General features: G+C 41.5%; 1 protein-coding gene across 1 annotated transcript in view; it reads left to right on the top strand.

Moving 5' to 3' along the window:
* The window catches only part of Setbp1 (SET binding protein 1), a 360067-nt gene extending 333444 nt beyond the window's left edge, over positions 1-26623 (top strand). The window contains exon 6 of the mRNA NM_053099.3: positions 21176-26623. Coding sequence (NP_444329.2) covers positions 21176-21786 — 611 coding nt within the window. The 3' untranslated portion in view covers positions 21787-26623. The remainder of the gene's footprint in view (positions 1-21175) is intronic.
* The last annotated feature ends 697 nt before the right edge of the window (positions 26624-27320 follow it).

The following is a 27320-nucleotide window of genomic DNA, read 5'->3' as shown; positions in this document are numbered from 1 at the left end:
TGTTCAAAGTGATGCATAATTTGAAACAACTTCTATTACACTTGCCCAATAATGATTTAATAAGCATATTAGATAATCTATACCTGAGTAAGTCAGGCTAATTTTTTTCTTGTCTCTGCATATTGACATAACTTCTCGGGGAGGTCACACAATGGACAGAGAAGTCATGATTTCACTCTAGTAGCATGGATTTATTTTTCTTCCATCATATTTAGGAAGAGGCCATATTGATAGGTACATTCCAAATGGTAATAAGAAAAGTCACAACAGTAAGATTGTTATGGTTGTATACCACAAACTCAAGGACAGATGATGGAAATGAAATATATATTGCTGTTTCTCTTTCTGATTGTCTTTCTCTACACACAGAAAGACAGACAGGAGGAGATACACACACAAACACACACACACACACAGACATGCATACACACAGAGAGGCAGAGACTCTCCAGACACACATATGAAGATGCATACACACACACTCACACACACACATACACACACATACACACACACACACACACACACACACACACACACGGATACACACAGAGAGGCAGAGACATATACACATAGAGAGACATACTCCAGACACACATATGAAGATACATACACACACACTCACACACACTACACACACACACACACACACACACACACACACATACACACAGTGTGGCTGTGAGTGCTAAAAGTGAAACACATAACAGCTCCTAGTATCTATCTGTTTTGTATAGCAGCTAATCCATTATTCTCTCAAGCCATGTTCAACAATACCACAGTCCATGGATAAGTGATGATGCTTAAGTCTCACAAGACTGTTAACCATTTCAGTGTCCTGCTAGTCACTGTGGGTACTGACATCCCTTAAACAGTTTAGACATAAACCGTATTTAAGGCCCAGTCAAAGATAACTTCACTTGTAATCAAGAAACCTGAACAAAGCCAACTAGAATCCTTACCAGGGGCAGACAGTATGAGTTCTTGATTCTAACGGTATGAGAATGGAACCTAGCCTAGCACTCAGGAAGCTAGAAGATGATGGCTGGAAATTGCTTCTAGCTGCCAAGTCTTGAACAGCTGATTGTTCCCTTTGTCACTGCATCCTTGAGAGAGTCTTTGGAAACAACAATGCTCTGATGAAAAACAGAGTAGTGGGGATTTGAGGTTTGAGCAGTTCTTTGCTTCACATGTTTGGCTTGTCTGTCTGTCTTTTTATCTTATGAACAATCATAATGTGAAGCTACTAACCAAAGCATTCCTCATGGACGATTTAGCCAAAAGCCTTGTCTTTCAAAAGAATTGATGGAACTGTCTCCTCCTGAAGATGATAGTGTTTCCCCAGCATGGGAAGCAAACTGAGAGACCTAAGCAGCTCTTGAAGGGAGAGAGCACCTGCTGATAAGGATGGTGAAAAAGAGACATAGAGGAAAAGGCTTTGTAGGAATCAGAGACTGTTAGGATGAGATTGATCAAGGAGTGCCCTAATAAACAAATATTCAAATTAATATATAGAATGCCTGACTTCTGGACTTTAATCAGTAAGAAATAACCAGTCCAACAGAGTTACCTTTATGGGGGTGATTAGTAGCTCTCACACAGGTATGTATGGCTGAAAGAGTAAAAAGACACCCTCCCATTGTGTGGTCACTAAATGCTTCAGTCAAATATGTATATTCTGACTTGATACTGTCTGTACTTATAAACTGGGTTATTTCCAGCCTCAATGTTCCTATCTGTAGAATGGGGAGAAAATACCATCTAGTGTAGAGAGGGTCATGGTGAAGAATACATGAAAATACCGTGAAAATCCTAGAATATTGGTCTAAGTTCAGACCTTGGTGCTGCCATTGGTGTTGTGGCTATTATTCTCATCGTTACTGTTTTCTACCTTGTTGTTGTTGTTTCTTATAAACACAACCTATGTGCCATTTGAATGCCAATGGATGATGGTTCTTCCCTGGTACTCATAGGTTAGCTAAGCTAGGTTGAACCCAGGGACTTACTGGCTGGCAACCTAGCTGAAAGGGCAAGCTTCTGGTTCAATGAGGCCATGCCTCAAGGCAATAAGTCATAGAGAAAGACACCTAGTGTTCTGCTAGCATGCACTCACAAGCCACACACTTGTATCCATGGAACATACACACACACACACACACACACACACACACACACACACACACACACACACACAATTAGTCTTACCCAATATAAATACATGCTTTTTCAGAGACTAGGAGCAAAATCAGGATGCATAAGTATGTTTCCTCACTTAGAAGGTATAGAGAATTTTCATCAGCAGCCAATCTGTGACTGAAGGTTGCCTTGGCCTATGCTCTACTTGATTTTTACACTGTGACGGCAATATAGGTTTTCCTGGGCATAGGGCACTCCATATTTAGATTTTTTTTTTTTTTGCCTCATTCAATTGGCCTAGACAGCCTATAAGCCTGCTAGACCTGTGTAGTGCAAGGAATACCAAGAAGGGAACTAAAGTCCCAGAGCACTGCTATTGAGCTGTCCACTAACACAGTATGGTAAGAAGAACCTTGTGCGGTGCGGGCACATAATAGATACTCAATAAGTATGTCTGGATCTAATATAGCTAATTCTTTTCTCTCCAAAACTGAGATCTTTGAGGAAAAAAAATTAAAAAAAAAAAAAAGACGGAAGCTTTAACGACAGGTTTGAAAATGAACCATCTCTAAGAAATTTAACTCAATTTGTCTCTGAATTGCATCATGCAGATAATGCTCCAACCACCTCATGCCACAGTCAGACCCTCTTAAAAACAGAGTAATGATAATAATACATTTTATCTTATTCCCAGTGATAGTATCATTCACGCCTCCGTAGAAGCCCAGTGGGAGGCTTGGCTGTGAGGCATCAGGCTCAGGGGGAGTCAGGTGTGATTATTGTAATGAGGACTCCACACTCCGAGAATGTGGAAAGGAAAACCTTCCCATACGTGAAGTGATTTCTATTAAGACACTCTTATCAAATATTCAAGCTCTTCTTTCCAAATGGGCAAGAAGGAGATGACTCTTCCAGGGACAGCTTATATACGGGGCAGAAAGAAAAGGCACAAATATTTTACGACCAGTGTTGAGATGAAAGTGCAGTCCCTGCCTTGTTCACTGGCTTTTTCTAGTTCCAGAAGTCTAATTAGATTGTTGATTTAATGGTGGTGAGATAATTTAGTGGCAACTGAAAGCAACTATGTTAATGAGAAGGGGCATAGCACTTTGGGTTTCCTGTAATTAAGAGAGAGGGTGATTTTTCTTAAAGACTCTCAGTTCCTGTGAAGTTGGGATAGTGTGCCCAGCTGTTGAGAGAGGGGCAAAGTCTTGCCTGCTCATTGCTGCAGAGATGGCCCCAGGCAACGTGGAAGAAACGTGTAATGATGGTCATTAAGAATGATCTTGAGTGGTCCAGGCAAGCTGCAGGCAGCTGAAGAAAGCAGAGACAGAGACCGGATGGAGAGAGGTGGGGGAAGGGAGAGGGGGAGAGGGAGAGGGAGCGGGATAGGGAGAAGGAGAGAGAGAGAGAGAGAGAGTGAGAATCAAGTAAGGATTATGAGACAATGAATGCGGATTTATTTACCCATGTACCTCCAGCTCTCCAGCTGTTATGGTCCCATCAATGACATCTTTATCCTGCTGCTTGCCCTGAAAGGACTAGATAAGACCTTGTTGGTTAGAACAGACCAACAAGGACCTTTGCCTACCTCCTCATGATATGAAGTGTAGAGAGGTGAGGGGTATTACCTGGTTGGGAAGCTGGAGTCTTCCACCACGCTGAGGTAAGGTGGAAATCAAGGATGGGATTGCCGTGGAGTCCTCATCACAGTACCACAGTCCTTTTCGGTTCTTCTCATACAAGTGTGGGAGACTGACTGACACCTCAGGCCTCTAAGTTTCCTCATCAGTAAAAGGAGCGCAAAAATCACCTCTGCCTTTTCTGTGTTGAGGAAGAAGTGAAGAAACAGGTCAAAGTGCACATCGGGGTCAGCAGAGATAGTCCTGTTAGGAAAGTGGGTTGGATAACCAATGCCCATATTCAAACAAAAACAAAACAAAACAAAATGGCAGGCACAGTGGCACTCGCCCAAAAGGCCAATGCTGGGAGGTAGGGACCTACAGAGACTTAGGGTTCATGGGACAACTAATCAACCACCAAAACTCAGATAGTTTGAGGCCAGTGACACACCACAGACATGCACACACATTTGAATGTATGCCTCCACCCACATGTGTATACCCTCATACACACACACATGTAGGCACACATACATGCAAAAATAGCCATCACATATCTGATGCTTAATATATAAGTACTGAGTGACACCTCGAATGTCCAAAACAAAGTTATGTCCTGCTGTGATTTATCACCCTGTCCAACTCAGATCCTATCATTATTTAGAAAACTATTCTATCCTTGCTTCCTCTTCCAAGAATCCTAACCCCAGGCCATGCCCTGTATCATTGTAGGCTTCTGACATATCAAACTCATCCTAGTCACACATCCTTAGGCACATAAATATTTAATCATTCGTTACAAAATCAGCCTGTTAGGCAGCTCCAAGAATAAACTCAGCCCTATGAATTGCATAGTGAAGTACAAGGTCAGCTCCAGCTCCTGAGGAGTTGAACACTATTAGAGGCGGATCTATCTTACTCACAAATGCAAGGGGATGAGTAATATTTCAGATGAATAGAGTGAAGAGTAATCTGGCATACTACCAGCTTGGTAAGCTGCTATGGATGCAGTCTGGAGATGCAACTCCCCATTGCCACCTGCAGTACCCAGAGGCATTCTTTGCAGAGACTGTAATTCTAAAGTGAAAACTTTAGAAAAGAGTTTCAGGACTAGTCAATATGGAGCAGGCATTAAGTCTTTTAAGAAGGGATTTTTGACATAGAATTAAGCCTGAGGTTTCATAGAAGAAGCTGTTGAGGGAGAGGATAAGATATCCCAACGAGTGTAGATGTGGCTTTTTTCAAGAAAGTCACATTAATTGTCTTCACAGTAGCCATCCATGTATACCATTTGGGAGGTTAACTTATACCATCAAAGCAATGTTAAGGAATGTGGATGAGATTATGTGGTAGTTCCTGAGGCACACTGGATTGGATTATAACTGCCAAGACACCCCAGATCCCTAGGGTTGTATAGGATTTAGGGTGTTTCTATTTTAAACAAAGATTGATAGGCCTGTTTGTGACAGCCAGAAAGAAAGAAAGAGAGAGAGCGAGCGAGAGAGCAAGAGAACGAGAGCAAGAGAGAGGAAGGGAGGAAGGAAGGGAGGAAAGAGAGATAGAGAGAGAGGCAGAGAGAGAGAGAGAGAGAGAGAGAGAGAGAGAGAGAGAGAGAGAGAGAAACCTGGAAAAGGAGTAAACGCACCCTCAAAATCATGTATGCTCAGCCTGGAGCATGCTTTACTGTCATTTAAACATTCTTAGTTGAAAAGATCTGTGCAGAAAAGGAACCATGACTCTGTGTCAGCACACTTACAACAGGCGCTGTTGTTAAGTGTGCCTGCATAAGTGACTCTCAGCTATCAGAGACTTCAGCTAGCCTCCTGATTGGGGTCTTCTTTCCTTTACTGTGCCCCTTAATTTCTCTTCTCTTTCCATCCTGCCCAGCTATCATTCCACACTTGAGCAGTTACTCCCTTCTAGTTCCACTGAGAGGCCTGAGCACAGGGAGAGCACCAACCATGAGCTGAGATCCACAGGACTCATTTGCAACATTTCCCAGATACCTTAGTTTGTGTCTGTCTGAGTGTCCATCTTGGCTTCTGTTTGGGTATGTAGAAATACCATGAGGGTGAAAGAGAAATTTGGGATCAAAATAGAGCGCAATTCAAATTGCAGCATAAGCTCAATGGGAGGCAATGAAAGCGAAAGAGGAGCTGTGGAGCATGCGGTGTTGTTTTGCCTGGTCTACCAGAAAACTCTTATCTGTTCATTAAGAATGGCGAGGCATTTGAAACTCAGATCTTCTGGCATCTTTGTACCATCAGGTAGCAAATGGTTGGAAGACAATATATTTAAGCCATTAAGTTGGGACCATTTTTCTGAAATTGACTGTGTCCTCCACCCCTAACTACCACCTTCCTTTACGACCCGAACCCATTTCCTGCAGTTGACTGTGGCTGTTCTTAGCTGTTATGGCTGTTCAAAGCAACATGGCATCAAGTTGCCTTCTAAATACCTGTATTTACGTCCATAGACAAGTGCTGCTCTCCCCCTTAATCAGCTTTTCTTTACAGTGAACAATAATGAACAGACTATTGGCTACTAAAGGTGCTGAGAAATTATGGTTATATGGGAAGCCATAAACAGGACACTTACACCATCCCCTTTTAGACTGATGGAATTTCACAAGAGAAATCAAAGAAAGAATGTAAGCTCTGGGGGACAAGGATAATGGCTACAAAATTCTATCTTCTGGATATAACATGCAATCCTAGACTCATAGCATCAGAGGTTACCAGCACTGTGTCTTCAGGAGACTGAACCTGTCAATAGCCATTTATTGAGGGAGCCCACTCTGGGAGAAAGACTCATGGAGCTATATGTACTGGCTAGTGAGCCTGCTGGGCTCCATTGGAAAGTTACAAACCTGTGGTCAATCTGAAGGCCTTGGTTAAAATCAGTGGGTCATAAAACAAGACAATAAAGACATGAACAGAGAGAAATAGATTCCTATGTGGAAGGGGGCCTGGAGCAGTGCTGCGTGACGTGATATTCACCCGGGAGGCAGAGGCAGGGCTTTGTCAGCGGCGGGAGCTGTTAAGGAAGGTAGGGGTGGGAGTAATCTGAATTCACATATACACTGTAGAAATTAATAAACAAATATAATTTCAAAAGTCAATTTAAAATTTATATGTATACATATGCATGCAGACATACATACAAATGTGTTGAGTTCTCATCTGAAATGTTTAGAACTGGAAGTATTTTAGATTTGGGATATTTTAATTTATATATATATATATATGTGTGTGTGTGTGTGTGTGTGTTTCTTGATAGGGAATCATGAGGATATATAAAGTGAATCAAAACGGTGTTCAGGATCTTTTCCAACAGAAATTATGTGTAACTTACAGTGATTTTTTGATTACTTAATTGTGGAATTAAAGAGGCCTCTGACATTATAAATTGGGATTAGTGTGGCAGAGTAGTCAACAGAAAGAGTTCAAAGAAAGAAATTCAGGCTCATGTTTTCTCATTTCTTGTTTTCTCTTTGATCCTAATAAATGATATCAAACAACTGCCTATGAAATAAAGCAGTGTGAGCTGGCTGTGGTGGCATATATGATCAGGAGTCAGAGGCAGGGAAATCACTGGAAATTCAAGCCTGGCTTGCTACACAGTGAGTGTTGGGCAGTCATGGTTACACAATGAGGTCCTGGCTCAAGAAACAGGAAGGAAGGAAGGAAGGAAGGAAGGAAGGAAGGAAGGAAGGAAGGAAGGGAGGGAGGGAGGGAGGGAGGGAGGGAGGGAGGGAGGGAGGGAGGGAGGCAGGCAGGCAGGCAGGCAGGCAGGCAGGAAGGAAGGAAGGAAGGAAGGAAGGAAGGAAGGAAGGAAGGAAGGAAGGAAGGAAAGGAGGAGTGGTCTGTATTGTTAGGTCTATAATTTGTTAGCTATAAGCTCTTCTTGGAAAGTGGCTGACCCTGAGAGGTCTTAGCTTTCATCTCTGTGAGCTGGGGCACTGAAGTACTCCAGTATTCACTGTCGGGTGTAAAGCAGCTCTGCCTAGGTTTTTCCGAAATCAGAGTTCCTTTGCTTTCTCCCCTTGTTTCCATTCAAGGGCAAGAAGACTGCATCTCACTTGCCTTGTCTAGTGTAAGATAGAACGTGGCAGACATCGTCCCTGAGCATGAGTGGCAAGTGGCAAGGAGAAAGCACCCTTTTTTCCCGTTCCCCCAAGTCCAGATGCCTAATGTTTAATCTGTTCTTATAATGACTATTGGAATGAATCCTACTAGTCTGTCTTGAGAAGTCTGCTTTTGAAGGAATCCCAGGAAAGGACTCAGGTATTTCCCACTTCCCATAGATTTTTTTTTGTTTGTTTTTTGTTTTTTTAACCTGTCAAAGAATCTTCCTGCCTGGGAATTCCATTCCCTTAAATACCTCTATGCCAAGAGACGACAGATGGTCGTTATAATACCTAGGAAACATGAGTCTGCGCTTGCAGTGAACAGTTTCAATGATAGAAAAGGTATTAATGGCGAGAAATGAAACTGTGTAAGGTTCTCAGCAAAGTATGTGTACACACTACATGGCCTGCATTCAGGATTTGCCCCAGAGGGATGGCAGAACCCAGAACAAAAGAGATGCCCACTATTGTCTTGCCATTCGTCAGGGGAGCCAGATCCACAACCCAAGTGACCTTGCTGGGAGCTTGGGAACAATGTTGTTGCTCCAAACCATTCTTCCAGGAGACACTGTCCCTGTCGCTGTCCCTGTTGCGCCTGAAGGTATTTGCAGAAGTCCTTCATTGAAATCTACTTTTGTTAGTACTTAGGACCCCACAATCCTGGTATTTTTCTCATGCAAGTTGCCAGAGCTAAGTGCTTTGGGTTTTACATATGGAAAGTTCATTTTTGTTGTGTAATTAATGGGAAGCAGACTTTAGAAGCCGATGATCCCCGCCCTTATTTACACTAGAGCATATGTCTGTGTTTTGTTCGTGAGTCACCCTCTCTCTCTGTGCATTGTAACGCTGAATTTGTTTACACTAACTTTTCCTAGAAGCCAAGCCTTCACGGTTTAGTAGCCAATGACTTAAGAGTCTCTAATCAGAAAGAGGTGAGTGAGCTTATGCCTCTCAAACTGTCAAGGCCCTGAAGTTAGTGAGAAAAGTATTTGCTCCGTGACCTCTCTGAGCCCAGGGGTGACGGGGACCGGAACTCTTTTCCCGAGCAGACTATGGCTATACCTCTCAGAATGTGAATGTATGTCAACTAGTCGTGACAACATGCGATTTCCCTCCTTTCAATGAGAATTATCATTTGGACCCAAATGTTTGGCAATGAATAAAAACCTGTCCATGGCGGAGGCTGTGTGTGTGCTGGGGCAACAGGGTATATGGGAAAGTTCGGTATAGCCCTCCTTCTCTGGGGACCTGAAACTGTTCTTTGAACATCTATTTATTTGTGTAAGGAGCCAATCCCCTGCCTGCCTCTCTCCCTCTCCCTTTCCCTTTCTCCCTTACTCCTCGCCCCTGTGTCTAAGCTTTTCGATATGAATTTTGGGGAGGCTGTTTTACATGTGAATAACCTCTTGGTGGTAGAGAGTCAGTATGAAGACTCCTAGTTTCCATCAATTTATAACTTTATTAAACATTCAAACCAGTTTCTTAGTGACTTGTAATGTATGCAAACTTTTTTTTTTGTTACTGGCCCCCATTTCTTCCGTAGAGTATACAGGATGTTGGTCTATATTTCACAGGACTTGTGTTTGCAGGGCTGAGACTCCAACCTTAACGCCTCTCTCAGACAGGTGACAGACCACTGGGATTTGTGGTGTGAGGCTCCCCTTTCAAACATGCTTCTTCAGTTCTCCCTCCAAGCATCCTTTCTTTCCCCATGTACAGAATCTGCAAAGTTGATGCCAATTACTGGATTAGAAGTCTGGGTTAGGAATGACTTCAAATCAAGTTAGTTAGCTGAGCTTCGTGTTAGTCACTGGGAGAAAGGCAAAGAATTTAGCGCCTGGCTTGGTGCCTGGCTCAACATGGGGCTCCTTCAATATTTGTTCTGAGAATGAATGAGAAAAGCTAACACATGGTCCTGGTTCAGTAGGAAGGCATGGCGTAAGAGGGGGGATAAATATCGATTAATTCTACAATGCAAATATAGGACAGCTTATATGGCGCTGTTAGAGAGAAGCCAGCAATGTAACAGGAGCAGAAAGGTTAACATTTAAATGGAAGGCCAGGGACGGCATTTAAAAGGAGGACTTACTGGGAGTTTTAAAGATGGGGTAGGATTTACTAAGATGTAGGATATTGATTTGAAAGTAATAAAAGTTTGAAAAAGCTTTAATATTCAATTATAAATGAATTCCAGGGGAGATTTGTAAGCACTAGAATCAAAATGAGCATTATTTAGTTTGGGGTCTTTTCCCTCACTAGGACAAGATAGTTGCCTTTTTGGGAAAAAAAAAAAACAGTGCAAGACTTTTCTTCCTATCTACCACCAGAGGCAATATCCTCTCTGACACTCGCAGAAATAATAGAATTGGACACACACCTGTAGGCCATGCAGAGTTATTGTTTCTGGGCTTCATCCATCATCTGCTAAGCAGACGAATTCGACAGCATAGGAAAATCTAAAGCAATGGGTGTAATTGCTTATTGTTGTTCTGAAGAATGCGGAGATATTTCATTGTATACACTGATATTTTAGTTAAAACGGCGCGTGTGCATTTGAGTTATTTGAGTCAAGCCCACAAGAGTGAAAAGGGCAGTCATTACCTTTGACATTATCAACCTCTTTGAAAAAGAAAGGCCTCAAAACTTGGCAGGGGTAGAAATGAAGATTAATGTGGTTCAAAACTCAGATGATCGGGACCAATAAAATTGAACTTTGCAAATTTAAATGAAAGGTTTACAGCTATGCTTAGGAACACTTTTCCACGGCAGCATTACGGTTTGATGGCAATGTATGTTAAAACATTTAAAGGGAGTGCTGAACCTTCATTTTCTATGTGACAAGAGTATGTGTGCTATTGAAAATGTGCAATCTTTTTTTTTTTTAAGTGTGGCCTTCGTTAATGTAAGTGTTGTACTTTTTGATTACAGAAGTGAATCAGCTCAAGTCGTTGGTACTAAACACTTTATATATGCCAAATGTGTTTAATTCTGGGGTACTAATTTGAGAAGCACCTTAGCAGGTCTTTTAAGTCTCTAGAGGAGCATCATGAAAATGGAATGTAGTCTAGAACTGGTCTTGTAGGAAACATAGATGAAGGATTTGAGGACATCACATCTAGAACAGAAACTATCTGGTGGCCTGAGCCCTTTTGCAGATCGTGATCCAGAAGTAACAATTTCTTCAAGAGAATAAGAGCTTTACCTAAAGCCAGAGTACTGTGGGTTGACGATTCAGACGAGTAGCTCTGTTCCTCCGAATTTTTAAGTCAACATCTACTGGATATCCAGGGATAAACCTGAGGATTGCATAAGCAAGTTTATTTGTTCAAACAAAAAAGAAAGTAAGGCCCGTAGTTTCTTGCTATTCATAAACTTCAGACATGGTCAGCAAGAATTTTCTTCTCTTTAGCACACACATTTGAAATGTACAACTATTTTTAAAGTCACCCCGGTGCTTATTCTGTCTTCCTTTTATTTTTTTTTTCCAAAGTTCAGAAGAGGAAAAATAACTCACTGTCGAGTAAGAACATGCATGCAAAATGTCACATTACATGCAACATCAATTTATGGTTAAAGACCATGCCAGAGCAGATTTGAGAGAGGAAAAAGAAAAGGCCCCTTTGGGAGACTCTGCCTAACCTTGCTCCTTGCTTAACTGACAAACTAGGAGACTTAACTGATGTAGCTCAGTCACAGAAAGGTTTTGGCCCAGACTTCACTTCTACCCAGCTTCCCCAGGTGTCTAGTCCAGACATCTTTGTCTTTGGTCCTGTTTCAGGGCTAGACATTGAATCTACGATCGATCTCACCATGAAATTTAAGAGACTCTTGACACTATTTTGTGCCCAAGAACTTTTTATGCAACTGCAGGCTCATAGGTATGCAAATTGAACATTTGCAGATAATAAATCAGAAAGAAATTTATTTTAAAACAGTTCTTTTATGTCATAATTTACCATTTATTAAAGACAAAGGCAAGTTTATATCTTTATAAAGCAGATATCCAATCTACTTTTACATAGATTGACTTGCATTTGAGTATTCGATATGTTCAGATGCAGACCAACTTCAATATTTCCCACTGTTGAGTGATATTTTCATTTCATGATCATCAATGCTGAAAACACTGATTTACATCAATATATATAGTATGAAATGGTGGAAGTCTATCTAAGGTATATTAGAGTGATAGGAAGTCTGTCCTAATCCACAGCCAAAAGTCATTGAATGGATTTTTGGTTTTTTAAATGATACCCAAGTCAGCAATACAAAGCATAACATAACACAGTTCAATAAATAATACATAATAAATACAAAGATATACTAAGTTGACACAAGCTACCCAGGAATGGTGATGAGGAAAATGTTAAAAGTATTTTCTGTGGACTCATATCTCCTTTTAAGAGCTCTGTGTGACTACAGAACTCCTCTGATGGCCATGCAATTTCCTGAAGTTCATTCAATTGGTGATGAATGAGAGAATCTAGAGATAAATTTTGTCCAGGCTTAGTCTCTAGGAATTTATAGTGTGTGAGGAATCATTAACCAACATGGACTACCGAGCTGGAACTGTCTTGTCAATTCTGAGGACCAGGCATTATTCCTCCTCAAGAAAACTTGGGTATTTCCTAGACATGAGCTCAGAGAAAGATAAGATCTGGAATTAAAATTTGAAGTGACTGAATAAATGCTGTATAGTATTTTAAGCACATTAAAAACTTTAGGGTAGTAAACTCCAACTGTTTTTCATCCTGTGACATCACTGGGAGTAGTCATCCCATTAAATGCATATTTAGAACATGTTTCCCTTTCAAGACATAGACTTTGAAGGAATGAAATAATTCACATATAAATGACTTTCTCAAAATAATTCCACATTCTATTTAATGGATTCTATCAATGAAACAAAAGCACTGCGTTGCTATTAAATTTTTCTACCAATTTTACAATTTTACTAATGGTTTAAGGAACACAAACAGACTGAGTTTGAATGCAACCTTTATTTAATTCCCTTATGTTTTCACACTTCTAATAATATAATTTAAAGATCTGAATTGTTTTTTCCATGTCTTTTATTGGTAGACATAGGTTATGGGTGTAGATATGGGTCCAAAGATGAAAACCATTCCTGGCTGCACTTAACTCATAACATTTCTTCATTCCCAACATCAATTAGACAAGATTGTCTCAGGAACATGGTGAGCCATTTTTCTTATTAAAAGTTAGGTAATCTTGGAAACCAGAAGGCATTGCCCTTTGTAATTAGTTCAGTTCTCCGAATGTTGACTATGAGAGTTGACAAATCTCTTCAGTTGACTCTGCTTATAAAAGCTTTATGTTTTCAGATTTAAGGAATTTTTTTAAAACAGGTTATATCTTATCATTGTCAGGCACAAAATTACTACATAATGAATAAATTTCCAAGCAATTAGCAAAAGTGTTCTTTCCATAGTATGAGGTTGTTTGTTTAGTTTTATTCAAGAAATTACTTTGTGATCTATAGGGGCCTTATCCTGTAGTGACACTAAGTGATCTACTGCGCTTTAGCAACTATGAGGTGGCATTAGTCACAACCTATGGATACACCAAACCATGAGTGTGTCAAACTCTCATTTTATAAAGAAAGTTTTCCAAGTCATTTCATACAGACCGAAGTGAGAAAACAGGACAACTTATTGTGATACATAAACTATCCCTTGGGCTTTCTTATCTCATCACAAAGTACTTTGATTGAACTTTTTTTTATTTAAAATTCTTGTCTCACTAAAATTAACCTCGAGAGCTGATGTACTATAACATGGAGAATACAAGCTTGGCTCACAGCACATGGACACAGTGAGTTTGTAAGGTGTTCCATTAACCCCTGAATACCTGTGAGCTTACTCCTTTTCCCTGAAACTTTAAGACAAATTACGGCAGATGCATGTACAGGCCACGTGAGGACATCATTCTGGTCCCATAGATAATTCATTAGAATGCTTTATTTAATTCTTAATTTTCAGATAAAACATTGATAATTTGAACATAAATTATTAATACCGTAATCCTGCAGCCAAATAAATTTGCTTCCTCTTAGGGAAATGTGGTGCCCACTGGGAATCTAAGGGGGGGGGGGGAGTTAGACAATAGGCGAGATGTCCGGAACAGAAGAGCACAAGGCAAGGCTCTAAATTGCCAACATCTTTAATGTCTATGGGAAGACACAGGCAGCTGCTCAATGCCACCTGCTCTCTGGTGTCATCTCTCACTGCAGATAAAGGTGAACATATAGTAACACCACATTCCACTCCTCCTTCTCTCCCATGAGGCAAACTACTGTGTGTGTAAAATGGCAGAGCTGAAGATCTCTAAGCTGTTATAGGTGAGAAAGGACAGTCTTTCACCGTATACCCCAAGCTGGCCATGGCTTCAAAGAAACACCACATTACAAGATAACTTTAAGGAAAACGTAGAGAGCATGCCCCATCACGATAACCTCCCGATCTCTGCTTTGGAAAGAAATAGATTTGTTTTTGATAATGTCATACATAAATATAATTCATTCTAATTACTCTCATGCCCACCATCGTTTTGCTTCTTCTAACTTCTGTCAATTTCTCCTCCCTACAAATGCCTATCCCAAAGCATGTCTATTTGTTTTCGCTGTAGAATTTAACCAAGGTCTTCTGTGGGAGAATAGATTTAGAACTTCTCATCAGAGTGGGTACACAACTGAGGACAGTGAGCCCCCCTTTCCCAGAATTCATTAGTGGTTAATAGTTCAACAGGTAGGGGTAGCGTTCCATAAGTGTCTTCCTCATTTACCTCCAGCAGTTGACAGGGTCAGTTCTGGGCATGCCCAGGGAAGATAACCCTTGTAGCTATGAGTCTATGGTGGTCATGGGTGTGTCACTCCCAGAAAATGGCACATGTGCAGTTTTTTCTCCCTATTTCCCAGTGTTGTATTCCTTCTTCCCCTCTACTTGAGCCTTTAGTGGTATAAATGTCTTGTTTATGGGTGAGAACTACACCAGCCCCCTTTCTGAGCACCTTGAGCAGCCAAGAATCTCTGTATTCCCTGCTGTTCAGTGCAAAAAGATAAAAGCCGAAAGTAGCATTTGCTTATGCTTGTAAACATACTGATTTTAAAGGTGATTTAATGCCATTTTAACTTAACAGAACAACACTAGGAAATTTCTTTCTGAGGGATTTTGATGTTCTAGAAATGTGTTGTTTTGTTTTGTTTTTCTAGATTTCAATACCAGGCATGAGTTCCCACCTGTTGAATAGGCCCAAAACCCAATCTCCAAATGTGAAGAGCAGTACTCTCTCGCACGTTTACTATCCAGCAGCTATTCAACTGTTCCTTCCCTTGTAGGAGCTCAACCGAAAGAAATAACTTGTCCTTTTCAAAAGAATCTCTAAGGCCAGGACTATAGAGGGTTAATTTAAATTCAAAGATGGAAGCAGAAAATGTATATGCCAAGGCAGGTTGTCACATACTACCCATGAAATAATACAAAACATCATTAAAACAAACTTAAAAATCATTACTGATTCAAATTCAAGTACAAAGCATAAAATGTACAATTTACATTGTACAACATTAGGCAACTTCTCCTGAGCTCACATGTGCTGACCCCACAGCATCTTCCAGATCATCTATGCTGCTTGGCTCTTCCTGTGCTGGAACCTCAGAACGTACAGGGGGTGAGATACGATCTATGGAAAGAGCTTTCCAACATACATCAACTCAGAAATCAGTATACAGCAACACTCCCTGTACTAGTTAGGGCCAACAGTGTTCCAACTGTCTTTATCCTGAAAGACTTCCCCCAAATTGACCACAGTTCCCTTTAGGGCTATTCAGAACCACAAAAATATTCTCTTACGACGTCCATAAATAAATCTGCCTCCCCGACAACCCACTCAAATCTGTCTTCCATATCTAGACTGTGTCATTAATATGAACAAAATACAGTCAAGCAACATCCGAACCAATTTCTCAAGTCTTCTAAATAACCAAGGCTTGATTCGGTTGTTTAATAACCAAACTCACACTCGATCTGAAAATCTCGGGACAAGAATCGCTGCTAAGCCCATTCTTCTTCTATCATAAAAGATGTGAGAAAATCAGCAAATGCTGATATCCCAGGCCTATGAAACTGGGAATGAAGAGGTATCTAACTCTGGCCCAACAGCATCTTACCCATTCGCTTGGCCATTCTGAGGAGCTAGAAAATTATTTCTATTGCAGCTATAAAGAAATAAATTTGTATTTTGCCTGGGTCTGTCATAATTATTCTGTAAGCGTAGCAAATAGCAGGCAAGACAGAGGACAATGACAGGAAAGAGGGCAAATATGGAATCAATCTTTGCAGCAAGATCCCAGAAATTACTGTCCAATAATGAAACAATTTGAAGAGAGGGGAAAATCTGTAAACATTTAGAGGGACGCTGGAATCATGAGCAATAAGGAGAAAGATCTGTGAATACCAAACCTTGCCAAGTCCAAAATGCTCTTCTCCCCAGCCTGAGGTTTCAAATTTATTAGAGGAGAAATAGATTTTAGAAAGCCATCCCACATTTTGCAAAGGCAATTGATAATAAACGGAGGAAAGAATTATGGCAATCTTTAAATCCAGAAAAAAAAATTGAAAACCATTTAGATCATTGGCCCGGGATAAAACATACGAAGAGACCCAGAAGCATAAAATGGCTCACAGTGAGTGCTTCATCTTCATCACTATCCACCCTGCACAGGGCCAATCAGCTCTGCTCCACTCTGTCCTTCATCTGCATGAACACGGACTCTGAACTGAAAGTTTGAAAAACATGCATAAGTGCAAAATAGGGTTCAGGTGTTCTGCACATGTAGAAACCTCCAGCCTCAGAGTGTGCAGAAGGGATATAGTTATGATACCCGGTGTCAGATACAGGTTAGCTAATGACACTGGTATGTGATTGTCACAACATAAGCCTGGACACTTCATCACTGTCCCATACCGTTAAGTCAGAGGGCAGTAACCAGTGGAACTTCAGAAAACTGGTGACTCTCTCATTCTCCCAAAGCTATGTGAATAGAACCCTAAGGATATGAGAACAGAAAACGCCCTAACTGTAGCCAGGGATCCACGATATGCCAGACATCTCAAGATGGTTCAAGTGGGTGTTCCAGTGATGGCAATCAGGGACAAGTTCAGATAGTGAATCTTCTTTCTGTGACTAAGCTGGACTGTGAGACTCACACAGAATGTAGAGCCGTGTGTTTGCGTTCTAGGGAAGAACCTAAGCTCTAAGCCCTCGGGTATAAAAATCACCAAATGCTATATACCTACCCCAACCTTTCTCTGTTTAAAAATAATGATGATATTAATAAAGCATTTATGATCTTTCAATATGGTTTGTTAGCCAAATAAAATGCTTTGTGATATATATATATATATATATATATATATATATATATATATATATATAAAAACTGTAGCTCTCTCCTGTCCCAAGTCCAAGAAATGCATGTTTGCCTCTTATCCTTCATAATTTTAAGCTTGTAGTTTGAAAAGCATGAAGCAGGTATCAAATCAAAGCAACATTAGTATACCTCGTATCCTGTCACTCAGCTTCAGCAGCAGCAGCTCTTGAGGAGTCGCCATTCAGCAGTGCTCCTGTCTTCTTTCTCTCCTCTTCCTTTGAAGCCAGTTTCAGGCGGTTTCATTTGAGACAAAGCCATGAAAAGTTAAAAGTTAATAGCAATATAGTGATTATACCTTAAAAACAAAAAACTAACAACAATTATACCAGGCAAAGCCCAGGCAGGGTTTAACTTATTTTATTTCAGTCTCTTTTTTAATGTTTATTAAAATGATAGCCAAATAAGATTGTTTTATCTCCTTCATGACTTCATAATTAGTTTTACCCTCGTCCAAATAATTTTTTTTTGAGACACCAGTCATTTAACTTGAATTCCCAACAGCCTTTAGTTTATTGGCTGAATCTCCAAGTGCTATTTGTCATTGGGTTGTTTAGTCAACTACCATCCTACCCAAGAAGGAGCCATTAGGCTCATAGTAACTATTTACACTAAATGGGATAATCACTTTCTCCATCATAGTGGCTGCCTCTGAATGCTAGTTGCCTCTGAATGCCTCTGAATGCTAGTTGCTGTATGTCACTGCTACCTGGTGCGGTGGGGTGTAAGCCTTTTTCTTTTCCTTTTCCTTTTCCTTTTCCTTTTCCTTTTCCTTTTCCTTTTCCTTTTCCTTTTTCTTTTTCTTTTTCTTCTCTGCCTCCTCTTCATTCTCCTCCTTTTATTCTGTTTCTTGAGACAGGGTCTTAATGTACTCCAGATGTTGTAGAACCTACAACGTAGCCAAGGAGGCCCTTAACGTCCTGATCAGCCCACCTGTTCCCGTGCTGGAGTTACAGGTGTGCACCAGCACCCGGGCTTCTGATAAAGAACATTTTTAACATTCAACAACGTCTGCTGGGCAGCCCCAGTTTAAAAGTTTTGTAACTTATGAGCTAACTTTGGAGGAGAATAAATATTGAAAACTCTCCCTTCACCAAGCCTTTCATTCACTATTGATTTTCCTCCCAGTGGCCACTGTGGGCTTTTCACTTGGATCCTGAAGATGAAAACAAAAAAAAAAAAATTTTTTTTCAAATACATGCATCTATAACGTTACAAACATGGTTTGCTTATTTAAAAGAAAATTCTGCAATTTGAATTTTTCACTCAATGTTTTAAATGTAATCATACTGCTGTACATGTGTATGGTCCTGCTAGCTCACTATGTTGTCATTGGCTCATTAGCTTTCGATTAGCGTTTATGTTTTCTTCATTCTCCTATAGCATTCTCTGAACTTGGAGGGATCCTCTTCTAAGTCTTTTTGCCTCTTATTACACATAAGTGAGGGAGTTGACCCTGGCATGCTGTGGCTAGGGCACTGAGACTGCATACCCTCAATGGTAGCAGCTACTGCCCCATCACTGTTTGAAATGATGGTGCCGATTTATACCCTGCCGACAGCCTGCAAATGTTCCAGGTTCCTCCTATCATCACTGACACTAGGTTCAGTTTCAAACTTCACTTTTCCCGGCTACCTATCTATTATGTTTGCCTCCATATGAGTGAGCATGTAGCTCGTGAAAGCATTTCTGTCAAGTCTTACTCAGATAATACAACTAATAAAATCAGCTGGTATTTATACCTAGCTGTGCTACAGGTCTGCAAAATTAGCAGCCTGGTATTGCTGGTTGTACATCAGGTAGTTCCTTGATAGATGGCATAAACTACAGAGAGAGCAAACTGCACGATGGTGCCCAGAGATTTGTGTCATGTTTCTAACTCTTCAGAATCTCTATGCATGAAGTACATTGCTTGTCTCTAACAAGGCCTGATAAGAAACTCCTGGTCCCTACATTTGCAACCGTTGCCTTCGGAATCCAAACTAGAACACTTCCAAAGGCTGTGACTGGGAGGCAGCCAGGATTAGTCTCATTTGCCATCCAGGAAGCAACTTTCAATCCTGCCCATTCAGGAGGCGCGGTGCCTGGTCTGTGAGCTGCATAAAGCCACACGAGGGAGTGATAATTGAGCCACCTTTCTTTTTACAAGACTAACTACAAAAGTTTTATTTTTATAGTGAGAAGCTCACTCCGGGCTTTGTTCTATTTTGATCTTTATAACTTATTTTAAAGATCGCTCAGTAGTTATTCACTGCTCAGTCAGTCTAGCTGACCTTTGGCCAAAAGCAGTGGCAGTTTGACCTGGCCTATGGAACTCAGCGCTTCCCACTCCATGAGGCTAGTCGCATAAATAACTTCAAATAAAACCCTCCTGGAAGTCTGTGATGGGCCACAGCATGAGGGAGAATCGGGGCACCATGGAAAGAATGAAGTGGGAGTTGCCAAGAATACTGAGAGCGGTGGCCAAGTGTTAAGCATATTTTTCCATTTCTCCCTTAAGATATTTATCCTTTCAACTAATAGATGAAAAAATAATAACAGGACCACATGAGAAAACAACACAATAAAATGAAAAAAAAAATGCCCCTTTAGAGTTTAGTCTTTTAAGTGGGCTTCTTTGGGGCAAATCACAGCAGCAAAGAACTCTGTGAGGAGACACTTAAGTCTGCAAACGGCTAGCAGGCAGCACAAAAGGTGAACAGCGTGCCTGCCCTTGTGTGCAGGTATGCATGCACAGGTACAGCTGCATGTGTGCCAGGACACAGGTACTAACTGCATGTATGCCTGCTCACAGACAATCACGGGAGAATGGACTGGGGGGGGGGGGGGGTGAAAGGCTCGCTATGTCTTGAAGCCATTCACACTTTATGGTGTCTGAACTTCAAAACGAAGCAGTTCTGAAGGCCATTTAGTGGCACCGAACAGGACTTCCTGAGAAGTTAGGCTCATAAAAGAGAGGAGCATCTGGCCAGCCGCACATGAAAAGGGCCCTTTGCAAACAACTCTTCAGCAGGGGAGGGGAAGCCATCGAGAAACACCTGGCGGATATTGCCCTTGACTTCCCAGAGGGTGAAGGTTAGGAAGAAGTTGGTTAATTGGGCATCATCAAGCCACTTGACAGCTCCAGAATACTGGCGGGGGAAAATATTAAGAGACCACACCTTCCCAACCAGGGTGTTCAGGCACAACCCCCCTCACAGTATTGATCTGACTGAATGATGTGGGTGGGCTGTGTGTAAGCGTTCAAGGTCAGACAAAGGGAAAGTATCAACTAATGCTTAATTGAATCAGGTCAAATGTCAAACAGCTAAATGAAAGAAAGATAGAAAGATAGGAAGAAAGAAAATGAGGAGAGAGAAGGAATGAAGGAAAGGAAGGAAGAGAGAGAGAGAGAGAGAGAGAGAGAGAGAGAGAGAGAGAGAGAGAGAGAGAGAGAGAGAAGATATAGAGCTTATATTGTGCTTTCTATCATTGCTTCTAAGACTCTAGGGAAATCTGAGCCTCAGTTTTCTTATTTTTAAAAGAGAGGAGGGAGGAGGAAGTCCAGTACGGCCGTGAAAGCCTCCTTTCTGAGCCCTCAACAAGGCTGAGGCAGAAGGATCCAAAATTTAAAGACAACCTGCCCTGCATACGGAGATCCTGCTCATAATACACTGAAATAAAATATCAATCACAGCGTTTTGCACAATTGCAAGGATTGAAATAATGTAAATAATGCTTTGTACACGTGATGTAGTCAGCCACTGTTTATTTTTGTTATTTTCTGTCTAAATCGAGAAATAATAATATATGGAGGGCATTGTGTGCTGAGCTCAACCTTTCCCCTCTTGTCTCCTGCAGCCAGCTCCTCCCTGAAGAAGAGATTCAAGAGACGGGAGATCGAAGCCATCCAATGCGAAGTGCGGAAGATGTGCCATTACACCAAGCTTCTGTCCACCAAGAAGAACCTGGACCACGTGAACAAAATCCTGAAGGCCAAGCGGCTGCAGAGACAATCAAAGACGGGCAACAACTTTGTCAAGAAGAGGCGAGGCCGGCCTAGGAAGCAGCCCTCACAGTTCGATGAGGACTCCAGAGACCAAATGCCAGTGCTGGAAAAGTGCATTGACCTACCCAGCAAGAGAGGCCAGAAGCCCAGCCTGAGTCCCCTAGCGCTGGAACCGGCCTCGGGCCAGGATGCAGTGATGGCCACCATCGAGGCTGTCATCCACATGGCTCGGGAGGCGCCGCCGCTGCCCCCGCCGCCGCCCCCACCACTGCCACCGCCCCCGCCTCCACCACCGCCGCCCCCGCCGCTGCCCAAGACGGCTCGGGGCGGGAAGAGGAAACACAGACCGCAGCCCCCAGCGCAGCCCGCGCAGCCCACGCCGCAGCCCCTTCCCCAGGAAGAGGAGGTGAAGGCCAAAAGGCCACGGAAGTCCCGAGCCAGCGAGAGTGATGTCCTTCCCTAGGGCGAGCCTGGGTGGCAGGATCCGGGCAGGGACTGATGTGGGGGAGCACAGCAGCCAGGGTGGGGCTGATGCCCAGCCACAGGGACACCCCGCCCCTCTCTACAGCGGGTGGGCAGGATGGGCAGAGGGCAGGGTGGAGCTTTAGGGAGCTCTTGGGGTAGTGGAATGAGGGAACCCCCTCCAAAAAAAGAAAAAGTAGCTGTCGCTGCTGTTCATTCAGTGGCGGGATCCTTGCAGGCTGCAGAAGACGGAGGAACGCAAAGCTGGTGCTCAAAGATGGCCACCTGATCCTCCTCATCCCAGGTGTGCCCTTGATTCCGATTTCATTTGCTGGTCAGAAAAAAAGATAGATAAATAAATAAATAAATAAATAAATAAATAAATAGGAAACACCATTAGCAAACATTCCAAGGGGAAGCAAAGCTGAAAATTTACCAGCTGGCTTGTTTGTAAGCCACTTCCGCATAATTGGTTTTTATTTCTTTTGGTTTGCAAACTCCGCTAGGCTTTGGGGCACCAACATCATCTTCAAGTGACCCGAGAGATGAGTCTTTCCGTTAACAGCACAGTTGCTCAGATGGAAACTTGTGATCAGAACGTGGAATTGGACTGATAGGCGACCTTAGATCTGCTCGTGTTCCTGTCTCCTACACTGATTTTTGCATTGTCTTTTTCCTGCTTTTTTTCCTTTGTGTTGTGTTTTCATGTACTCCCGTTAACTTGCTGCCTTCAACTTTGTGATACACATCTAAACAAGGTGAACTTGACTCACGTTTGTAAAGTCCACTCTTCGAATCCTGCCTCAAGGAACCGGCTTTGAATCCCAATCATTGTGAAACATAACTCAGTACAGTTTAGAAGCTTTTTAATAAGTGACTCAGAGCAGCCGATGGATATGTCGACCCAAGTGTCAGCCAGGTTATTTTTATACTTAAAACATATCAGTGGCGAATAGGCAGGAAAAAAATGGTTTAATACCCCCCCCCCCCCCAGCAAGTGGAATAACTGGATAAGCCACCAAAAATCAAAATCCCACACCCACCAGAAAGAAAACTGTCTAGCAATGCCTTGGTATCTGATTATTTTCATGCAAAGAGCTGTCATAGGTTGTTAAGAAAAAGAAACAAAGACAGTAGAAGTCCATTATCTCTTAATAATTATTCCTTAAAATCGAAGGGGAGTAAGTGTTCTTATCTAAAATTAAAAAAAAAAATAAAATAAATAGAATAAAGTATTCAAAGGGTACCACCACTCCAATTGCATCAAGCCACCTTGGACAAAGTATCCAAATTGTGGTTGCCTTAATACACTAAAACATTGCTGTACATAATGTAATTATAAATCTATCAGTCTGCATGGATGCAAACTGTGTGTGACAAATCGTCTTTGAAATGGTCAATTTCAACTGTACATTTCTCATCCAAGTTGTATTCTAGCCTCTGGTTTAATGTGGACAGATATTCCGTCTATCATCCATTCCACAGCCCAAGTTTGGACTTAACCCACTGCCATAGATGTTGTTAAAAGTCAGATGTGGAAATTTCAAAAAGTATTCTCAATTTCCTCCCTTACGCCTCCCCTTCTTCAAGACATCAAATGCCTGGCATCATAGCTTATATAAAGAGAGACACATTTTCTAAGGGGAATTAGGATATCTGGTTTACCTCAGAATTAAGATTCTTTACAGAAAGTTGAGACCAGCTAAGAAACTGCATTATCACATCAGAACACAGGATCTCCTTCTCAGAGAGAGGTGGATCTTTTGGGGGAACATAGAGTGAATAAGTGAGTAGTATCTACTGAAGGAAATTTGAAAGTCCCAAGTTAATATGCTTATAAATACACCACCGAGTCGTGGCACCAACAGTTGCTTGGAATTACAGAGCCATCCTGATCTTCACTGTCGAAATGGACTTCATGTCATTTGCAGCCTGCTCGGTCACTCTCTTATACTTCTAGCAATACACACATTTAAAGGACTGTGCTTATTTCAAGCTTTTATCCTAGATACTCAGTTTGTGACCTGGGTTGACCTATGGCATTTCACACAATTTGAACAGCAAAATCTAAACAGCCATTTCCAATCTGTCACTCCCAAGCCATGTCTGAGTAACTCCAAAGTCACAGGGAGGAAGGTATAGATCAGCCCCCTTCCCCCCAACCATTGCTACGAAAGAGCAGCCATTTCCATTCCAATTAAGCCATAAAAGGGTTCTCTTCCTGATGGACTTTAAAAAACCATTTCTTTCCTCCTCCATTCTTGTGGTGTAGAGTCTCCCAACCCAATCTATAAGCCTTCTTACAGAAGGCTTATAGAATCTAAACCTTCCTACAGAAGGCTCATAGAATCTAAACCTTCCTACAGAAGGCTTATAGAATCTAAACCTTCCTACAGAAGGCTTATAGAATCTAAACCTTCCTACAGAAGGCTCATAGAATCTAAACCTTCCTACAGAAGAGAGAAATCTGGTGCTTATTAAACCTCAAGAGACATCCACCATTTGATTGGCATTAACCTGTGATCAGTGATTAGCTCAAAAGACGTTTGGGTTAGAATTTCCAAAAGAGTAAAAAGATTCAGTAGAGATACACTGGATCTGCCACTTAACGCGTGAATTGGGGTGTATTGTTATCTTTGAGTTAAATGTGAGTCACACGGAAATCCTTGCATGCAAGCTCTGAGAACTGTCTGGAAGACTAGAGGACCAAAGAGTGTCACGGTGAACACCAGCTGACGATGCAAGCGAGCCCATCTGTGTACACGGTGGCTCCCTACTACCCAGTGACTTCCTCACTGCTGCATCTTTTATTTCTCTTGTTTTGCATGAACCTGATCGCCACAACTATGTCTGTGTGCCCTAACCACACCCTTAACCTCTGCTTTGCCGCCCAGGCCCCTCCACGAAGCCAGTTGAATTTCCACATCCAAGTGGTTTTTACAGCCAGAAAGAGAACCCAGCTCTTGATTCAAAGTATGGAGGTTCTTATCCACACAACACTGCCTTCTGGGGATGCATTTCTATTCCGAGAGGGGTTGTTTAGCAACCTCAAGACCCCATTTACAGACCTACAAAACGTTTTGTAATGATCCCTTGCTTTTAATTTCAGTCCCCCCCCCCTTCTTTTTAGAATACTCCTTCAGCAAGTAGGTAGAGACCCACTTACAGTATAAGGAGACCAATTAGAGATGAGAAGGTAAACGTAGGTACAAAAGCTCCTTAGAGGTGCTGATGGGTCTGTAATCCACCTTACTAAGGGACTGGAAAGCCATTTGCTTTTTTGACCCCCTCGTCTCAAATAAGAGAAACAGAAGTTTAACTTCTTCCAATAGCCTAGCTGTGGCTATCAGCCAAGGAAGAAAGGTCAGAGGAAGGGAAAACAGGAGAGGTTGCTCTGTGACTTGGCAAGGCCAGGACTCAGCAGTCACTGGCAGCCTAGCAAAGGTGACTAAGGGCTGGCAGTAGAACGGTGTATAAACTTGGCTGCCGTCTGAAGTGGGAGGCCATGTTCAATGGCAGTCCAAATGTGTGTTCTGCACATTGCTGTATCTATAAATATGATAAGCAAGTGGTGACAGAATTCTAGTAGAGGATGATGTATCATAAGCAGATCATAAAGGATTTGGTATTAAGACTTAAGTAGAAAATCTTACTCCTGGCTCATTACTCAACACTATCCAGATAATGAGTTTGTGGAGTGCGCCTTGCCCTATCACTAGGAAGGTTGACCTGGGAACTGTCTAAAAGTCTTTACAGATATTTCCAAAGCCTTTAAATGCCAACTGTAGCATAGAGGGGGAGTGGCGGGAGCTGAAATGCCTCAAAAGCCATTTAAGTGTTATGTCTCGGGATTTTCAGTCCTACTCATTATGTAAAAGTACATAAATATAGACATTTTTCTCAACACTACCCTATCGTATCACAATGGTCCAAATGCCAGCGCTTACAGATAATGTCATCACAGTGCCTAGAAACTCAAACTGTAATATACCGTAGCATCTTCTTGGTGTTTCTTCACGTTTCTTTCCACAAAGCAAGGCTCCCTCTGCCTCGTGTTTCTAAGAGAGTTCACCCCACTGAGGAGCCTGCCTTCCCTGTTGGACTCTGTCACTTGGGGGAACAGTCATAGAAGCACATATCAACCAAGGAAGGAACTTCCTGGATATCTGTCTCCCACTTGCCCAGGTATAATAAACACTAAAGAGGGGAAAACCGAAGAGCTGCCAACTGGTCAATCTGGAAGGGTAGTTCTGCCCTGGATTGGTGTCTTTCTTTTTCTTCCTTTTTTAAAAAGAAATCTATTTCTTAAATAATAATAAATGCACATGATGTGTTAAATATGTACATATATATTTCAAAAAATGGGCACAAGATTGTCTTACAAGTCCTTCTGGCTAATTTTTAGTTTGTATTCATAAGTGGTTTTTAAAAGCCTTTTTTAAAGTGTAATTTGCATGTTCTACTTTGATTGTATGTAAACATATTTTAGAACAAAAATGTATTTGTATTTTATTGAATATAGAGGCAAGAAAATTGTACATTGTTTGAAATGTTCTTTTGTAACAGTTTTTATTCATAAAGCATTTTTGTACATTTAAACGAACATGGACTTGCTGTCATTTGAGGCGTAGCGACATCTGGCATGCTTTACTGTCATGCTCTCCCATGGTCTTAGATGTTGGGTTTTAAACATTTTTTTTTCTAAAAGAAAGTTCAGTCTCTTTTGCTACCAGATCAGGTTAGCACAGTACAGAGCACTTAACTATTAAAATAAAAAAAGTTGATCCTATTCATATGTTATTCATTGTGTGAAATTAAAGACATTCAATTCAGTCTAACATGAGTTGTGAATTCTTTTCTTTTCTTTCCCATCTGGTTCACATCAGTAGGCAGTTTAATAGCATTTGAGGGTCTCTTCTCACACCAAGTGGATACCCAATCATTGACAAAATCTTAACCCAACTTCTGTCTCTGGGAAATAAGACTGAAGACAAAATTTGAGTCCAATTTGCAGGGTTTTATGTTCAGAAAATATTTTCCTACCTGGATATCCTGCAAAGGTTGATTTAGAGTGCAGACTTCCTCCTAACAACCAATCTCAATATGTTGGAGATCTATTGTAGCCTAAGATTAGAGAGAGAGAGAGAGAGAGAGGAAGAGAGAGAGGAAGAGGAAGGAAGGAAGGAAGGAAGGAAGGACGAAAAAGAAAGAAAGAAAGAAAGAAAGAAAGAAAGAAAGAAAGAAAGAAAGAAAGAAAGAAAGAGGAAGGAAGGAAGATAGATAGATAGATAGATAGATAGATAGATAGATAGATAGATAGATAGATAGATAGATAGATAGACTGATTTGGACGAAGCTCTCATTCCAGATTTTCTGTGGTTTCATTCATATTCCTGAAGAAAGAGTCCCTGTCTAGACTCTAAGCGCTACTCCAATGATAGGAAAGAAAAACTTTGTAATAAACACCAGTTACTGCCCCCCTACTGTTACCTACATTGTGTACTTTTGTGTCTGAGCGAATGTACTTGGATTACA

The sequence above is a fragment of the Mus musculus genome, chromosome 18 (genome assembly GCF_000001635.26).
Source record: "Mus musculus strain C57BL/6J chromosome 18, GRCm38.p6 C57BL/6J".
In the NCBI taxonomy this organism is placed as follows: domain Eukaryota; kingdom Metazoa; phylum Chordata; class Mammalia; order Rodentia; family Muridae; genus Mus; species Mus musculus.
Note: the sequence above shows the minus strand (reverse complement) of the source record. Positions and strands in the feature narration are given on the sequence as shown.